Below are 19,525 nucleotides of genomic sequence, written 5' to 3' on the forward strand. Positions count from 1 at the left end.
TCGGGTGGTATCTCACTATAAAAGGCACGAGGCCCTCACATTCCATCTCTTTCCACTGATGAACATCTACAGAGTGAGTCAGGGTGTATGTACAGTATCACACTTCCAGCACGTACAATCAGTCAGAGTAACCACACTTGGGTTAGCAGAGAGTCGAACTCATAGAGAACTGTGCTAACTGTGCTGCTGGTTCAATAAATCAGAGTACATAACACGACAATGGAGGTGGCCATCCTGTTCAGTAAGAAGACAGGGTTTGTAAGTGTCAAGGAAGTGCTGGATCCAGGGGGATACGTGATAACGGGGTGTTGGAGGTGCGCAATGGGGCTAATGAATGTATATGCACCGAATTGGGACGATGTGGGGTTCGTGAGGGGGCTGCTGGGAGCGATTCCGGACTTGGCTACGCATCAGTTAATTATGGGAGGGGACTTTAATTGTATGCTGGAGCCGAGGGTGGATAGGTCGAGTCCCAGGTCAATGGGGAGGCTGAGGATGGCGAAGGAGCTGGGAGGATTTATGGAGTGGATGAGCATAATGGACCCATGGAGGTTTAAGAACCCTGGGGAGAGGAAGTATTCCTTCTTCTCGCACGTGTACGAAGTATACTCTAGGTGCCTATAGGATAAGGCACCTAGAATAAAGAGGGCCGTTTTGCAGACGCAGAGCCAGAAAGGGGGGTTGTGCTACCGAATTTGCTGCACTATTATTGGGCGTAGATGTGGAGAAAGTGAGGTGGTGGTGGGGAGGAGAGGAGTTAGGATGGAGGAGGAGTGGGCGATATGGTGGTGCGGTGGTTAGCACTGCTGCCTCATAGCGCTGAGGACCCGGGTTCGATCCCGGCCCCGGGTCACTGTCCATGTGGAGTTGGCACATTCTCCCTGTGTCTGCGTGGGCCTCACCCCCACAACCCAACAATGTGCAGGGTAGGTGGATTGGCCAAGTTAAATTGCCACTTGAGTGGAATTTGTTTTTAACAGCTAAGAAAAAAGTAAAATTAAGATTTTGTTTTAAAAATGGATGCTGAGGAGTCCTGTAGGAGGCCCAGCCTGAGGTCCATAGTGCGGCAGAGCTACTGCTGGCACCGAGGAGGTATACCGAGACCCCGATCATATAGTCCACATTAGGGTGTGGAACCAGCTGATGAACACTTTAGAATGGAGGGGATGTCGCTGTTAACACCGTTGTGTGAGAATCGAAGGTTTAAGCCGGGGGAGACGGATGGCATGTATAGGAGGTGGAGAGGGTTGGGACTGGCCAGGGCGAGGAATCTACATCTGGAGGAGAGGCTTGCAAGTCTGGAAAAGCTGTGGGAGAGGGTAGAGCTCCCGAAGGGAAGCAAATTCAGACACATGCAAGTGAGGGATTTTGCACGGAAGGTCTGGAGAGGGTTTTCCAAGCTGCCGAAATATGCCCTATTGGAACGGTTGCTGCTTCCGGACCTGGAAGGGGAGGGTCAGGGACATATACTGGTGGCTGGGGGAGTGCAAGTGGTGAGGATTAAGGAGAAATGGGAGGAGGAGTTCGATGGGGAGATGGGATGGGGAGAGTGGAATGAAGCACTGTGCAGGGTGAATTCGACCTCCTCGTGTGTGAGGAAAAGTTTGATACAGTTTAAGGTGGTACATAGGGTGTTCATGACTCGGGCGAGGATGGGTTCTTCCAGGGGGTGGCAGATGAGTGTGAGAAGTGTGGGTGAGGACCAGTGAACCATGCACAAATGTTCTGGGGCTGTGAGAAGCTGGAGATCTACTGGGAGGGGGTGTTCGAGACGTTAGCAAAGATTGTGGGGGTAGAGGCCGGGCCGGACCCTATGGTAGCGATTTTTGGGGTATTGGAAATGCCGGAGCTGATGGAGGGAAGGAAGGCCGATGTTGTGACCTTCGCGTCTCTAGTTGCCCGGCAAAAATCTTGCTGGAATGGCCACAGACAATGCCGCGGGGGTGGCGGTCTGGCTGGGGGATCTGTACGACTTCCTCCGGTTGGAGAAGATTAAGTTTGAATTAAGGGGATCGGCTTCGAGACATGGTGGGGACTGTTCACTGCCATGTTTAAGGAGGCATGAAAAGGGGGAAACGCTTGCACAAAACTGTAAATCATGAGATGTGGAGAATGTTCTCCGGCTTATTGTTTTTGTATTTTTGAATTTGGATAAAATACATTTTTTTAAATAAAGAACAAAAACCGACTAAACCACCGACCTAAGCACAATTTGTAAAACATTAAACCTAACAGAAAAATGTAATCATGAACAAGGAACCCCAGCAGTCACATATCAACATGTTCATCCCCAACATCCAAAAATCAAATAGTCTTTTCCTCAAAAATCACTTTTAGCCATGCCGGGTACATCACCCAAACCGGACTCCGCTTTTATATAGGGCAGCCTTGGCTTTGTTGAATGCCATCCACTTCTTCACTAGCTCAGCTCCCGCATACTGGTTAAACCTGATGGCGTGGTCTTTCCAATTGTTGTCGTGATCCTCCCTCGCCCATCTCCGGACCCGCTCTTTTTCCTTGAAGCTGTGAAACTTCACAGTTACTGCTTGCGGTGGTTCGCCAGGATGAGGCTTCTGTCAGAGTGTCCAGTGAGCTCGGGAAGGAGCGTGGGTCCACCTTCCACCATCTTCCCAAATATCTCCGCAAAATACTCTGTTGGAGTTGGGCTTTCTATCCCCTCTCGTAGCCCCACAATTCGGATGTTTTGTCACCTGAAACGATTCTCCAAATCGTTCACTTTGGCCTTCAGCGTTTTATTCCCACTTCCATCAGAGACATCTCCACTTCCAGAGAGGTAATCTGGTCACTATGCCTCGAAAGGGCCACCGCCATGCCTTTTAAGTGGCTCCATGTGCTTTTACTGTTTTGTTGGTCCTCTCCAATGCCAAACGAATGGAAGCCAAGGCCTCTTCCATCGATTCGCGTAGATCCCCTGACACAACCCGCCAGTGTTTGACAAATTTTGTCGCCAAGGTGCTGATAAGCATCTCGGCCGTCAGTGGAGTTGTCGGAATCGTAGAGGCTGCCTCTGCCATCTTTTCCACTGAGAACCCTGAAGAGGCTCTGACTCTATCGCCGAAAGTCTACTTTCAGCCTTTTTTCCCCTGGGCTTTCTAGGCATTTCACCTATGTAAGTACCATACACATTAAATATGTGGGGTTTTAACCAAAAATAGCCCCTGACACTAAGCGAAAAGGGCTAAAAGCACAGGACACTAGCGGGAGCTACCTCGTGCACGTCTTCCCCCTATATAACACCACTGGAAGTCTCATCCTTTCGATTTGTCGACCGTTTCTTACCATGGCCTTGGGCCTGTTTTGTACTTTGCAGATAACAATTCAGATATTCTCGACTTTTATCTTTCTTGTGGGTAATGCTGCTATTTAACTAAAAAAAAAGACCATTCTGGGCAGCAGGCTCGAGGGCCGAATAGCCTGTTCCTGCTCCTATTTTCTATGGTTTTTTTTTGGGAAACCCTGCTATCTTAACAGCACTCTTTTTTTTCCCGGCCCCTGGTGGGGAACGCACCATCGAGGCCACACTGACGCATATCCTGCACCGACGAGCTGCGACAAGCGGAGCCCCTCAGTGCAGGAAGAGATCGGGGAGCCATTTTAAATGGCGCCCCAATCCCTCGACCTCCGAACACTACAAACTCACCTGTTGGGGCATCCTCGAGTCCCCCCACAGTGCACCGCCAGGCCTGATCCCCGGCTCAGGCAAAATGCCAGCCTAGCACCTTGTCACTGTCAGCCTGGAATCCTGGAAGTGTCCCTGCCAGCCTAGCAGTGCAATATGGGCACACTTGCAGTGTCAGGATGGCACCCAGGTGGCACTGCCAGTGCCAGGGTGCCAGCCTGGCCAGAGGCTGACCACCCAGAGGCCTCTGATCACCTGGCAGACCCCCCCCCCCTTCCCAAGTGCCGCTCTGCCAGGTCCCTGCTTGTGGGGACCAGTACTAATTGGCGCTCAGCTGGTGCCTCATCGGCGAGGCTGATAGATGGTGGGTGGCCATTCGATCCGGCGTCAACACAGCTAAGTGGGTTTTTAAACTCACTTAACTGTGTGAGACTGGGTCCTGCCCATTGTGGGCGGATCCAAAGAATTACATCTCACGAGATCTGGTTAGATCTCGCAAGGCATAACGGTTGTCAGGAATCCCAGGGGAGTTGTGCGAAGCTGGTGCTGATACACTTGGAAGGTGGTGCACAGGGCACATCGTGATGAGGTTGAAGATGAGTTGGTTGTTTGAGGGGGTGGAGGACATTTGTGAGCAATGTGGCATGCGACCGGCCAACCACGTACATATGTTTTTGTCGTGCCTGACATTGAGGAGGTTCTTAAGCACCATGTCGCTGATCTTGCAAATGGCCATATTCGGCGTGTTGGACTTGCCGAAGCTGCAGTCAGAGGTGGGGGCAGATGTGCTAGCCTTCGCCTCACTGGTGGCTAGGAGGGGGGTCCTGTTGAGGTGGAGGTCAGCTTCTCCACCCTGTGTCTCGGTGTGGTTGGGGGACTTGATGAAGTTGCTGTGTTTGGAGAAAATTAAGTTCATCTTGAGGGAGGGAAGTGTTTCATAAGAGATGGCGCTTGCTTATTTCTCACTTTAACAAACTGGCTTCCAGCAGCTATTAGAGATGGGGCAGAATTAGTTTCTGGTTTATGGGTATTGGTTGGTGGGGGCGGGTTGCCTTTTTTACTTTTGTTTCCTTTGCCTTAAGTTTAGGTATAAAATATCGAGAATTTAATGAAGATTTTTTTTTTTTTAAGAATCCTGAGGGAGGCCTCTCCTGGGGTCTAGTGGCCCGTCCCATCTTGATTCCGGTGGGGGACAGCCAGTAAATCGCACCCAATATTTCTTATCCACTCCCTAAATGCTTAGATAACTGAAGGCTTATGCCACTCGAATAAATTATAAAATCTTCTTCAGGTACTTTCCAAACAAGAAAACTGAAGTACAAACTCAAAGGCTTTGACACTTAACCCTTTATTTTGGTCCTCCCATTTAATTAGCTACAGAAGTAAAATTAACCTGCGCCGAAAGTCTTGTGTGCAACCCAGCATGTGCTCCTTGTTTCCAGAGATCTTGCACCACAATGCCACAGTGAGGTTGGATGGACAAAGCTGATAGCACTTTCTTAAGTCTCACAGCATGGATCTTCTGTGCTGAAGCTTTGATTGTATATAAAAGCATGAAAAGAAAAAAGCTGTGTTTGGCAGGGGGAGGGTAATCTGTGTCTGCTGTTACATAACAAAGACATTCTATAGGCTTTTCTGTAATTCTAGAAAAATGTTACTGTTAATTCTACAATGTTATAAAGTTCTCCTGGGTATCTCAAGGAAATAACTGGTTCAAAGAGAATACGGCGCAATCTTTGACAATTGTTCTGTGGCTATTTTTACAACCATCATTCAACAAAGTATAAAGTACTTCTGTCATTGTAACTACCTGTTCTCAAAGCTGTCCTGATGGCTTCTCACTTGGCAAATAAGCCAGCTGGTGTTGGTGTTGTAACGCCAACATCTTGCTGTAATTTGAAAGATTTTTTTTCACCGTAATTGCTATTTGTTTTTGTTGATTTATTTATTTTATTGCCACTTTTCTCTCTAGGAGTTCTCTTGTATCACCTGCTTTTAAATTAAATAGATGGGCTAGAGATCTACTGCTTAGCACCTATCATGTAATCTTAAACCTAGCCACTAGTAGGCATGAAAGATTCAGCCTGTGTAATTTTTGGTTTATTTGGACCTCCTGGGGCTGTGAGAAGGTCATAAATTTTATTTTAAATGACATGGTGGAAATTAGGAATTTGCTGTGTGGATAAAAATAGGTATGAAGCTGCAGTTCAATATATTACTGGCCTCCCACTCCATATGGGCAACATTATGTCATAATAAAAATGTATTTTATTTCAGCACTTTCCCACATGCCAAAATCAAGACAGCAAAGATGAGGTTAGATAGGCAGTTGAAGGAAAGCGCTGGAGGATAACGGGGACAGGGCAGGTATATGAATTAAGATAAGTGTGAACGATAAACTCCAATGTTTGCCCAAATGGGCTGTTGTCTCTATGTTGTGGGTTCTATGTAAATTCTGTAATATGAAGGGGTTGACTGATAGTCAAGTCAAAGATCTAACTTTCTGAATCTCAGCCATAACTCAAAGCCTGATTACTTTCAATATGGATGCTATCCCAAAGAAATAGGAGCTTCATTACTCTATCTAAATTCAAATGAAGGCACATTTAATTTTTGTGTCATAAAACAGTTTAAAGAAGCTGCACTTTACAAGAGGAGCTGTTAACACATTTTATCACATGGTGCAAGCTAACCTCCATCCATACCACCACAGGCATTGCATTGCCAATAGTTGTCAAGATTACTATGTCCTTCATTGTTTATGCCTTAGAACCCACCCACCCCCACCTCCGCTCCCTCCACCCCGAACTTGCGTTGGTCAGCAGGACACAGATATGAAATAGGCATACAGTACACTGTTCAGAAGACTAACCCAGCTCATTCCCCAGTTCATGGACAACCAGCAATTTGGAAATGTTTTTCAATTTTGCCAGGTGGCAAGAGTCTAGAGGAGAATTGCTGGCCGCTTTGTGTAATAAGCTGGGGCTGGTTTAGCACAGTGGGCTAAACAGCTGGCTTGTAATGCAGTACAAGGACAGCAGCGCGGGTTCAATTCCCATACCGGCCTCCCCGAACAGATGCTGGAATGTGGCGACTAGGGGCTTTTCACAGTAACTTCATTGAAGCCTACTTGTGACAATAAGCGATTATTATTATTATTATTATTATTATTATTATTATTATTATTATTATTATTAATAGTCTACTTGAACTACAAAGGTGTCCCTTCCCTACAATTACAGTTCATTTGTGACAGAGAGCAATGTAGTTTAAGATTGTGATTCCCAGGAATAGTTGGGGTGCTTTTGAGGCAAACAATGAGGCTTGTTATTGAAGTCTGCCAGAGGAATACCATATAACTGGGGCTACCTTTTACAGTCATGGTTCATGGATCTCACCCAACTGAAAATACCAGTGAAGCACAGATACAGTGCAATGACTATAGCCAGAAGGATTATAGGAGAACAAAAACCTTTAACCATAGTGCTTTTCAGGGGTATTATCAGACAAAAATACACACCAATCCAAAAACAGAGATATTAAAAGGGTAAACACAGTTTAGACAGAGATGTATTTTAAGTAGGGCATAAACCGACAAGGGAGGAAAAGGCAAAAAGATTTAGGTAGGATGAACAAAGGCCTAGATGGCTGAAATGGAAAAAAAAAGGAAATCACAGTAATGAGCTCAGATCCAGAGTGGCATCTAAAACGTGCTTGCAAATGAGCCAGATTAAATTTAGGTTGCATAGAATTGGCAGACATTCGGAGATATGTGCTGTATTTATACAGAGGATATAATATAAGGTGTTGATTTGTAGACAGTGTGGAACCAATGACCTGGTTCAGAGGCCATTGTGGTGAAAGGATGCATCCAGGAGCTGTATGACATGCAGAGTATCAGCAACTGCATTGTTGAAGGTTGTCCAGTGGAGAGGGTTGAGAAGGAGTGGGGATTTGACCATGAGCTAGATTATTTCAGTGGAAGCAGGGTATGGTGCCTCATGTTGGCAATGGCCTCTTGTGTTGACAATGTACACCAGCACAAATGTATGCCAGCAAGGTAGCTTGAAATGTGAGATCAGTTTTGAAGATGAAGCTAGTCTGAGAACAGCAGTGGGTAGGTGAGCACACAAAACCAGAAGCAACATTAGGTGCTTACGGTGGTGGTGCAGTCGTACTGTCACTGGAATAGTAATCCACATAGACCCAGGGTACTGCTTTGGAGACCTGGGCCTGGATTCTCCGATCCCGCACCGGGTCGGAGAATTGCCGGGAGGGACACGCGAGAATTGGTGAAAGCGGCCTCCGTGGCGATTCTCCGCGCTCGACGGGCTGAATGCCCGCCGAGTCCTGCCGGCGTGGGTTACATATGGTCCATTCCGTGGGGGTGGGGGTGGGCCTATGTTCTCCGCGCTGGGCCTCTGTACGGATTTGCGCCGGCTTTCGAGCGCACAGCACTCCAGCGCCAAACTAGCCCCCTAGGAAAGGGTGAATGCCTGGGCCTGGAGGCCCGTTGATGCCGGCGTTGCTCACGCCGGTTTTGACGCCGAAGTCAGCACTCCCAGCCCCGAGTTCAAATCCTACCATGTCAGAAATTTGAATTCAATAAAAACCTGGAATTTAAAAAGTCTAATGATGGAATACTCTCCACTTGGTTCACCACCACCTTCTCAAGGGCAATTAGGATATGATAGTAATGTCACATAAGATTTTACTGAACTTGTCTTCCTAAGTTTGCATTATTTTAGAAAAGTACAGTTTTAAAATCTATTTTGCCTATGTGAATTAAAACCAAATATAGTAAATAGCCTTTGAGATTACTGATCTGCTCACTTTTTCCTTTTGCATTCTAAAGGACATCTATTATGTGGCTTTGGATAAGGGTGAGCTGGCACTGGCTGAAGTGGCTAAGAAGAAAGCTAATGAGATTGATGCGGAATCAATCACAGTTGAAGTTGGTAAGAGCTAATTGTTAATTCTTCCTTAACGATCAGGCATTTTTATTTAGATCAATCGTATTTAAAATACCTCTAATGTAGCTCCAGGAGCATTGATTAGAATTGGCAATTAACTGACTTGAAGACTCATAAAAAAGATTTATTTAAATTCAAGTTGGATTTTATAGTTGTAGCACAAATATGCATTGTGAAAGCCCATAAATATTTTTGTAGGACTTAATTTTAAGCAGCACTGCTTTACCATCCTACTCAGTGTATTACATATTATTGTATTCTGGAATATCAATAAAATCATTATGATGGAAAACATGTATGTTAGCTGGAAGCTGCAAAACATCTTCAAGAAGCCACGACACAACATCACTCGCAATCCCAGCAGAACCAGAAATGACCTCTTGTAATGGGATCTGTCTCCTTACCTCTCAATCCTATTCAAGGAGCTGCTGCTTCTTCTGTCTTCTCTCCTTAAGAGGATTCACTGCATCGTTTTCAGTGGGGTGAAGAGTGTATATATTGTACTACACAAGGTGTAGCAATGGTGCAGGACAGACCAGAATGTCTTTAACCATTAATAGAATCCCTACAGTGCAGAAAGAAGCCATTTAGCCCATCGAGTCTGCACTGACCCTCCGAAAGAGCACCCTACCTAGACCCACTACCCCACCCTATCCCTGTAACCCTGCACATTGATCATGGCCAATTCACCTAACCTGCACATCCTTGGACTTGGTCCATCGTTGTTTGTATGTCCTTTCATCCCTTAATAGGTTCTGTTAGAAGATATTGTAGATAGCAGCTCAGTTCATAGCGGCTGAGATGGGGATGATGCAGGATATTCAGAGGCAGCTACAGGAGAAGGTGGAGGATTTGGAGAACCGGCCCCTGAGACAGAACCTGAGGATCGTGAGGCTGCCATGGGCAGCGAGGGAGCAGTTCCGGGCTCATACGTGGCCAGGAAGTTCGAGAAGTTGCTGGGAGAGGGGGCCTTTGAATGGCCCCTGGAGGTGGACCAGGCGCTGATGGGGAAGCCGCAGGATATCGAGCAGCCGAGGGCAATGGTGGTGCGGCTGCATCGGTTTTTGGACAAGGAGCGGATCCTGAGGTGGGCCAGGCAGATGAGGCGATGTACCTGGGACCTTAGATTGTACCAGGACCTGGGTGCGGAGCTGGCCAAGAGGTGAGCGAGGTTCAACAAGGTGAAAGCTGCCCTCTTTAAGAAGGGGGTGAAATTTAGGATGCTGTACTCTGCTCGCCTCTGGATGATCTACAATGGCTGTGAATTTTATTTTGGGACGCCGGAGGAAGTGGTGGAGTTTTTGAGGGATAATGGACTGGCAGGAGAAGGAGGAAATTGACCTTTGGAGCAGGCGTTCTTTTTTCTTTGGGGGCCATTGTCCTGTGTACTTTTGTGGGGGATGGGTGGTTGCTCTTTTCTTTGTTTGTGGTTTTTGAATGTTGGTGTTGTTTGCACTGGGATAGTGTTTGAGTGGGGGGAGGGGAATCAGTGGGGGGTAGGATTCTAGGTGCAATGAGTGGGGGCTGCCAGGCTAGGGGTGGGGTGGGTTGGATCGCCCCCCGCCCCCCCCCCCCCCCCCCGCCGCGACCAGGCTGCTCCCATGGAATGGGAGAGGGCTGAATGGGCTGGCCAAGAGGGCTCACGTGTTCGCGCAGCTGAGGAGCCTGAAGATTGGGGTTCAAATTAGGCTTAGGGAAGGGTGGGTAGGGCAGGTATTTCACTCTGGATTGGATTTGAAGACGAGGGTAGTAGCAGTCTTGATAAATAAACGGGCAGCTTTGAAGTGGGGAACATCGTGGCAGACCCCGGGGGAGGTTCGTTATGGTGGGTGGGAAATTGGAAGGTGGTACAGGTGATTTCCTCTGCCCCGAACTGGGACGATGTAGGCAGATGTTGGAGAAGATCCCAGACCTAGAATGGCCTCTACAAATTGTCCCCATGACGATTCTCACTTACCAAGGCAGACAGCAGTGTCCATGCAAGAGGCCATTCTAGTATATCTGTAGAAATCCTAGTTTCTTCTGTCCATTTACAAGAGTCAGGCCAAAGAATTATCCAGCATCACTATGACAACTTATTGCATGGATGTGTGTTGAGCAGCAGTGGAATTATCAGGTGTGTATCTGATGGACGGTAGTGAAATTTCTTCTCTATCTTAGAAATAAAATGTAGAAAATGTTATCCTGACTATTTTTCCTCATAGGAACTGCCAAATTGAAACCTTCTACTCTACGCACCCATCCTCAAAATAGAAGAAAAAGCAAATTCTGGAAACACTAAGTTAGGTGGGATTTTGGGCATAGAGTGGGGGGAATGGGCTAGGTAGGATGGTCTTTCGGAGGGTCAGTGCAGACTCGATTGGCCAAATGGCCTCCTTCTGCACTGTAGATATTCTATGATTCTATATGCAAAAACGGTGGGCTAAATTCTCTGCCGTCGGGATTCTCCGTTTGGCCGGCAGCCCGGGGGTTTTATGACGGCATGGGGCTGCCCCACAATGGGAAACCCCATTGACCAGCCAGCGAAACTGAGAATCCCAACAGCGCGCCGCACCAGATTTCTGGTGTGGCACGACGGAGAAACCCGCCCATCATGTTTGATCATTACAGGGCAGCACGGTGGCGCACGGTAGCCCTGCTGCCTCACGTCGAGGTCCCAGGTTCAATCCCAGCTCTGGGTCACTGTCCGTGTGGCGTTTGCGCATTCTCCCCGTGTTTGCGTGGGTTTCACCCCCACGATCCAAAAATGTGTAGGTTAGGTGGACTGGCCACGCTAAATTGCCCTTTAATTGGAAAAAATGAATTGGATACTCTAAATTTATTTTTAAAATAATGTTTGATCATTACCAGAGAGCAGCATGGTGGTGCAGTGGTTAGCACTGCTACCTCACGGCACCGAGGACCCGGCTTCGATCCCGGCCCCAGGTCACTGTCTGTGTGGAGTTTGCACATTCTCCATGTGTCTGCGTGGGTTTCACCCCCACAACCCAAAGATGTGCAGGGTAGGTGGATTCGCCACGCTAAATTGCCCCTTAATTGGAAAAAAACAAATTGGGTACTCTTTTTAAAAAAAAAAATTAAAAAATGTTTTTTAAATGTTTGATCATTACCAGATTCTAAAGACCACAACCTCTTTTCATCTCCAAACCCTTTTCACAAACCATCCGAGATCATTGCTGAATATTGGCAGCATCTATCCATAACAATCACCATCTTGTTTAATGGTCATAACTGGTCAAATCCCCTGCTGGCGTGAGCATTTACTTATTGTCACAGTCTTCCAAACTAGTGCAAAGACAGTTCAAAAATGGATGATAATGCTTTGGTTATGGCTGTGAGAAGTCAATTTCTTAGATGGTCTCAACTGAAAGACAGAAAACCATCTTAAAATAACGGCAGAAATATTTTTACTTACAAAAATTCATATTAGCTGGTGGAACTTGTCAGTTTATGAACAGTAAGAACCTCAATGCCAACTGAATGGACAGATAATCTATTTTGGTGATAATGGTTGAGGAAACAATGTTGGCCAGGACACAGGACAAACTCCCCTATTCTGGAGAGACCACATAATATTTGTAATGCACCAATGTTACAAAGAGGTTTTCATTTCGCATCTCAGTCAGTAGATGGTATCTTCAACAATGTAACATTTCAACAAAGTATGGAAGGGCTACCAGTGAAACTAGGCGGATGTTTACTTAAGCGTAGACACCACAAAAGGTGATCACAGACAGCAGGAATTGGACTTTGTTATTCATTTTTGGATGAAAATTGGAGGTGGGTGGACCATTTTCCGGCTGCAACTTCCTTGCACTCTATCACCCCAACATGGCAGCTAACAATCTTGCGCCTGGAGCAATCAGCTGAAATGAGCATTAGGCACCATGAATATGTTAAACGGGTGCCAACGGCCTGTTTTCAGAATTGAATGGTAAACTTGGTATTAGCTGGGCTGAACTGGGTCCATAGCAGCCTAATTAGCTGTTCTTAATAGGACTGCTGGAGGCCACTTGCAAACAGGTAACTTGTTCTCCCAATGGGTCCATTGCAATGCTTTGGAGTGCTGCCAGTAAACAATGGAGCAAATGGAGGGAATTGCACAGAATGCCAATTCAAAGTAATGAAGCATTCATATTAGGGGTAATGTAGACCCATATTATGTTGATAAAGTAGGTAGTGGACATGAAGTGACTTCAACTCAAGGGCAAGAATTTTAAATTTATGGCATTGGGGAAGGGGGCCAATTCTGATTAGCAAGGACAGATATGACGGGTAAGTTGGTCTCCTGCATGCTGATTGTTTCTCACGTGAATCATGAAGCATATCATCACTTCTTTATGGTTCCCCAGTGATCCGGGCAGTACAATTGCTGCTCCAATTCTGGAATTCACTGCTCAGTGAGCACCTTGGTGTTTGGCATTGGCATCATTGTAATGCTCCTTACTCCCACTGGTTGTCATGGTAATTGATGGCACCAACCCAGGTCAAAGTGAATAGCCAGAAATGGGCCTTAACAAGCTTAAAACAAAAATAAGAAAACATTTCCGCTGAAGGTTTTGGCTTCACTTTGGAGCCAAAGGAAAAATCGTCATTTTATTGTTCCTGTTGTTTCCCTCAATATCTGGTTGTTCTCCATCAGATTTGGCACTTGATGGCACTAAGCCAAAAATTCAGCAGAGTAAAGAGCACCGGATGGTGCAACAGTTAGATAAAATGCATTTCTCAATTCAACTGAACAGCAGGCACTGAAATTAAATTCTTTCTAAGGCCAATCTACTACCATGAAATTGAAATATATGTTTCTGGAAGAAGGAGCATGAGTAAGTTCTACAAAAGCATCTGATGACATTTCTATTGACGTACCGACTATTTACATTTTTCAAAACAGATAGGGATAGAAATTGGACATAATTTATCGGGGTTAAGCTTTCAATGAGGCCAGTTTTTGGATCAACATCCTGCGCCAAATGGCTTGTGAAAAACGTCCAATCTGAAATTGGGGTCGTATTTACTGCTGACTTCCTAAAACTGATTGGTCATCATCAGTCCCTCAAAGTGAGGATGGAATCATCCAGGCTTAAGCCCCTTCTATAATCAAGGGGGCCAAAAAACAACTTTAGGTCCACTTGCAGAAATTTGGCAGTGCTGAGTGTACAGGGTAGCTGTAAGTGGCAACTGAATACAGGTAATTATTTTTTTTTTTAAAAAAACCTTCCTGGCAGAAATACCAAGAATATTCCCTAACTTTACAGCTCTTGGCAACATTATGCTACCCCCTTCAACTGGAGGTTGGATCAGGCAACCCCAGAATGATTTTTTTTTTTTATTAAATATTTTATTGAAAATTTTTGGTCAGCCAACACAGTACATTGTGCATCCTTTACACAATATTATAACAACACAAATAACAATGACCTATTTTATAAACAAAAAATGAATAAATAATAAATAACAAAAATGAAAACTAGCCCTAATTGGCAACTGCCTTGTCACAAGTAACACTCTCCAAAAATATAATTTAACAGTCCAATATATAATTATCTGTAGCAACGACCTATACATACTATACAGTATATATTAACAACCCTGAGAGTCCTTCTGGTTCCTCCTCCCCCCCCTCCCCCCCCCCAATCCTGGGCTGCTGCTGCTGCCTTCTTTTTCCCATTCCGTCTATCTTTCTGCGAGGTATTCGACGAACGGGTGCCACCGCCTGGTGAACCCTTGAGCCGACCCCCTTAGGACGAACTTAATCCGCTCTAGCTTTATAAACCCCGCCATGTCATTTATCCAGGTCTCCACCCCCGGGGGCTTGGCTTCTTTCCACATTAGCAATATCCTGCGCCGGGCTACTAGGGACGCAAAGGCCAAAACATCGGCCTCTCTCGCCTCCTGCACTCCCGGCTCTTGTGCAACCCCAAATATAGCCAACCCCCAGCTTGGTTCGACCCGGACTCCTACTACTTTTGAAAGCACCTTTGTCACCCCCACCCAAAACCCCTGTAGTGCCGGGCATGACCAAAACATATGGGTATGATTCGCTGGGCTTCTCGAGCACCTCGCACACCTATCCTCCACCCCAAAAAATTTACTGAGCCGTGCTCCAGTCATATGTGCCCTGTGTAATACCTTAAACTGAATCAGGCTTAGCCTGGCACACGAGGACGACGGGTTTACCCTGCTTAGGGCATCTGCCCACAGCCCCTCCTCGATCTCCTCCCCCAGCTCTTCCCATTTCCCTTTTAGTTCATCTACCATAGTCTCCCCTTCGTCCCTCATTTCCCTATATATATCTGACACCTTACCATCCCCCACCCATGTCTTTGAGATCACTCTGTCCTGCACCTCTTGTGTCGGGAGCTGCGGGAATTCCCTCACCTGTTGCCTCGCAAAAGCCCTCAGTTGCATATACCTGAATGCATTCCCTTGGGGCAACCCATATTTCTCGGTCAGCGCTCCCAGACTCGCGAACTTCCCATCCACAAACAGATCTTTCAGTTGCGTTATTCCTGCTCTTTGCCACATTCCATATCCCCCAACCATTCCCCCCGGGGCAAACCTATGATTGTTTCTTATCGGGGACCCCCCCAAGGCTCCAGTCTTTCCCCTATGCCGTCTCCACTGTCCCCAAATCTTCAGTGTAGCCACCACCACCGGGCTTGTGGTGTAGTTCCTCGGTGAGAACGGCAATGGGGCTGTCACCATAGCCTGTAGGCTAGTCCCCCTACAGGACGCCCTCTCTAATCTCTTCCACGCCGCTCCCTCCTCCTCTCCCATCCACTTACTCACCATTGAAATATTAGCGGCCCAATAATACTCTCTTAGGCTCGGTAGTGCCAGCCCCCCCCCTATCCCTGCTACGCTGTAAGAATCCCTTCCTCACTCTCGGGGTCTTCCCGGCCCACACAAAACCCATGATGCTCTTTTCAATCCTTTTAAAAAAAAAAAAAAAAGCCTTCGCGATCACCACCGGGAGGCACTGAAACACAAAGAGGAATCTCGGGAGGACCACCATCTTAACCGCCTGCACCCTCCCTGCCAGTGACAGGGATACCATATCCCATCTCTTGAAATCCTCCTCCATCTGTTCCACCAACCGCGTTAAATTTAACCTATGCAATGTGCCCCAATTCTTAGCTATCTGGATCCCCAGGTAACAAAAGTCCCTTGTTACCTTCCTCAACGGTAGGTCCTCTATTTCTCTACTCTGCTCCCCTGGATGCACCACAAACAACTCACTTTTCCCCATGTTCAATTTATACCCTGAAAAATCCCCAAACTCCCCAAGTATCCGCATTATTTCTGGCATCCCCTCCGCCGGGTCCGCCACATATAGTAGCAAATCGTCCGCATACAAAGATACCCGGTGTTCTTCTCCTCCCCAAGTACTCCCCTCCACTTCTTGGAACCCCTCAACGCTATCGCCAGGGGCTCAATCGCCAGTGCAAACAATAATGGGGACAGAGGGCATCCCTGCCTTGTCCCTCTATGGAGCCGAAAATATGCAGATCCCCGTCCATTCGTGACCACACTCGCCACTGGAGCCCTATACAACAGCTGCACCCATCTAACATACCCCTCTCCAAAACCAAATCTCCTCAACACCTCCCACAAATAATCCCACTCCACTCTATCAAATGCTTTCTCGGCATCCATCGCCACTACTATCTCCGTTTCTCCCTCTGGTGGGGCCATCATCATTACCCCTAACAACCTCCGTATATTCGTGTTCAACTGTCTCCCCTTCACAAACCCAGTTTGGTCCTCGTGGACCACCCCCGGGACACATTCCTCTATTCTCATTGCCATTACCTTGGCCAGGACCTTGGCATCTACATTTAGGAGGGAAATAGGTCTATAGGACCCGCATTGTAGCGGGTCCTTTTCCTTCTTTAAGAGAAGCGATATCGTTGCTTCAGACATAGTCGGGGGCAGTTGTCCCCTTTCCTTTGCCTCATTAAAGGTCCTCGTCAGTGCCGGGGCGAGCAAGTCCACATATTTTCTATAGAATTCGACTGGGAATCCATCCGGTCCCGGGGCCTTTCCCGCCTGCATGCTCCTAATTCCTTTCACCACTTCTTCTACCTCGATCTGTGCACCCAGTCCCACCCTTTCCTGCTCTTCCACCTTGGGAAATTCCAGCCGATCCAAGAAGCCCATCATTCTCTCCCTCCCATCCGGGAGTTGAGCTTCATATAATTTTTTATAAAATGTCTTGAACACTCCATTCACTCTCTCCGCTCCCCGCTCCATCTCTCCTTCCTCATCCCTCACTCCCCCTATTTCCCTCGCTGCTCCCCTTTTCCTCAATTGGTGTGCCAGCAACCTGCTCGCCTTCTCCCCATATTCGTACTGTACACCCTGTGCCTTCCTCCATTGTGCCTCTGCAGTGCCTGTAGTCAGCAAGTCAAATTCTACATGTAGCCTTTGCCTTTCCCTGTACAGTCCCTCCTCCGGTGCTTCCGCATATTGTCTGTCCACCCTCAAAAGTTCTTGCAGCAACCGCTCCCGTTCCTTGCTCTCCTGCTTCCCTTTATGTGCCCTTATTGATATCAGCTCCCCTCTAACCACCGCCTTCAACGCCTCCCAGACCACTCCCACCTGGACCTCCCCATTATCATTGAGTTCCAAGTACTTTTCAATGCACCCCCTCACCCTTAGACACACCCCCTCATCTGCCATTAGTCCCATGTCCATTCTCCAGGGTGGGCGCCCTCCTGTTTCCTCCCCTATCTCCAAGTCCACCCAGTGTGGAGCGTGATCCGAAATGGCTATAGCCGTATACTCCGTTCCCCTCACCTTCGGGATCAATGCCCTACCCAGCACAAAAAAGTCTATTCGCGAGTAGACTTTATGGACATAGGAGAAAAACGAGAACTCCTTACTCCTAGGTCTGCTAAATCTCCACGGGTCTACACCTCCCATCTGCTCCATAAAATCTTTAAGTACCTTGGCTGCTGCCGGCCTCCTTCCAGTCCTGGACTTCGACCTATCCAGCCCTGGTTCCATCACCGTATTAAAATCTCCCCCCATTATCAGCTTTCCCATCTCTAGGTCCGGAATGCGTCCTAGCATCCGCCTCATAAAATTGGCATCATCCCAGTTCGGGGCATATACGTTTACCAAAACCACCGTCTCCCCCTGTAGTTTGCCACTCACCATCACGTATCTGCCCCCGTTATCCGCCACTATAGTCTTTGCCTCGAACATTACCCGCTTCCCCACTAATATAGCCACCCCCCTGTTTTTCGCATCTAGCCCCGAATGGAACACCTGCCCCACCCATCCTTTGCGTAGCCTAACCTGGTCTATCAGTTTCAGGTGCGTTTCCTGTAACATAACCACATCTGCCTTAAGTTTCTTAAGGTGTGCGAGTACCCGTGCCCTCTTTATCGGCCCGTTCAGCCCTCTCACGTTCCACGTGATCAGCCGAGTTGGGGGGCTTCCTACCCCCCACCCTTGTCGATTAGCCATCACCTTTTTCCAGCTCCTCACCCGGTTCCCACGCAGCTGTATCTCCCTAAGGCGGTGTCCCCCCGCCCATCCTCTCCCATACCAGCTCCCCCCTCTCCCCAGCAGCAGGAACCCAGTAATTCCCCCCTCCCACCCCCCCTCGCTAGATCCCCCGCTAGCGTAATTACTCCCCCCATGTTGCTCCCAGAAGTCAGCAAACTCTGGCTGACCTCGGCTTCCCCCCGTGACCTCGGCTCGCACCGTGCGACGCCCCCTCCTTCCTGCTTCTCTATTCCCGCCATGATTATCATAGCGCGGGAACCAAGCCCGCGCTTCTCCCTTGGCCCCGCCCCCAATGTCAACCCCAGAATGATGAGACACTACTGGTTGTGGAGACAGGCTGGGCAGAAGGCCTGCTTTGACACATCAACACTATATCACATTTTTGTTTAAATTGAGAAAAACATAAAATAGCCCTTGGTACACCTGCACACCCCATGCCCCATTCATGCCAACCCATGCCCCCTTATACCATCCATGCCCCTCTGTCCACCAGGTGGCCTTTGTACACTCCATGACCCCATATCCATGGCCTTCTATAGCTCCTATGCCAACTTAGCACCTACTTATTTTAACCCATGCCACCCACCCATTGCCCATGCCGACTCACCTAGTATCTATCATGGGTAGACCTCAGGACACATGCTGAAATTAAACAAAATAAAGTTCCAAGTGTTTATTGCATACTTTAATTTTACAAAACACGCTCATTCATTAAAAAAAACCTTTACCACATTTACATTCCTTCAACTCTGTTATTCCTTATAACAACAAACATTTTATTAAATTGCATAATCCCTTATAAACAGGCTTCTGTCAGACTATGGCGACTAGGGATTTTTCACCATGACTTCATTGCAGTGTTAATGTAAGCCCACTTGTGACAATAAAGATTATTGTTATTAAAAACAGGCGTTGGAATTCATAGCCCCACTTCGAAGAGTCCATAACCATTTGGAGCCATCAATCAAACTGTGAAATGACAGACACCCTATTGTGATAATGGAAGGTTGTAAAATCAGTCATGCAGCACCAATCCAGTAATGGTAGTCCTAAGGCTTATATCAACAGAGTAAAATAGCAAACATTTTTTAAAGTGCAGCTGTTTTACATCTCATGACAGCTCCCTTTGACAGTTCAATTTGACACTATTGACGGCTGTTTTTGACATTTCCAATAAGCGTCACAGTTTCAATGAGATCAGGCACTTTTACGCACTTTATGCCAGCTTTTAGCAATTCCAAAATGCACTTTGCCTCTCCCAAAGGTGTCTTGTAACCACATCCAAAGAGGTTCCTCATCTCTCCAAATGAGTACCCTGGCTATCCAAATGAATCTACAATTTGCTCCTACCATGTCTAATCTGCGTATGTTGGGTTTCAGACATCTCTCACACCAA

The 19,525-nt window shown here is 47.2% G+C and overlaps 1 protein-coding gene across 8 annotated transcripts in view; it reads left to right on the top strand.

Moving 5' to 3' along the window:
- The window catches only part of wdpcp (WD repeat containing planar cell polarity effector), a 288,945-nt gene that overhangs the window by 186,512 nt on the left and 82,908 nt on the right, over nucleotides 1-19,525 (top strand). For all 8 annotated transcript variants that reach the window (XM_072507250.1, XM_072507270.1, XM_072507286.1 and 5 more), the window contains one exon: nucleotides 8,496-8,598. In XM_072507250.1, coding sequence (XP_072363351.1) covers nucleotides 8,496-8,598 — 103 coding nt within the window. The remainder of the gene's footprint in view (nucleotides 1-8,495; nucleotides 8,599-19,525) is intronic.

This window comes from Scyliorhinus torazame, chromosome 1 (genome assembly GCF_047496885.1).
Source record: "Scyliorhinus torazame isolate Kashiwa2021f chromosome 1, sScyTor2.1, whole genome shotgun sequence".
NCBI lineage: Eukaryota > Metazoa > Chordata > Chondrichthyes > Carcharhiniformes > Scyliorhinidae > Scyliorhinus > Scyliorhinus torazame.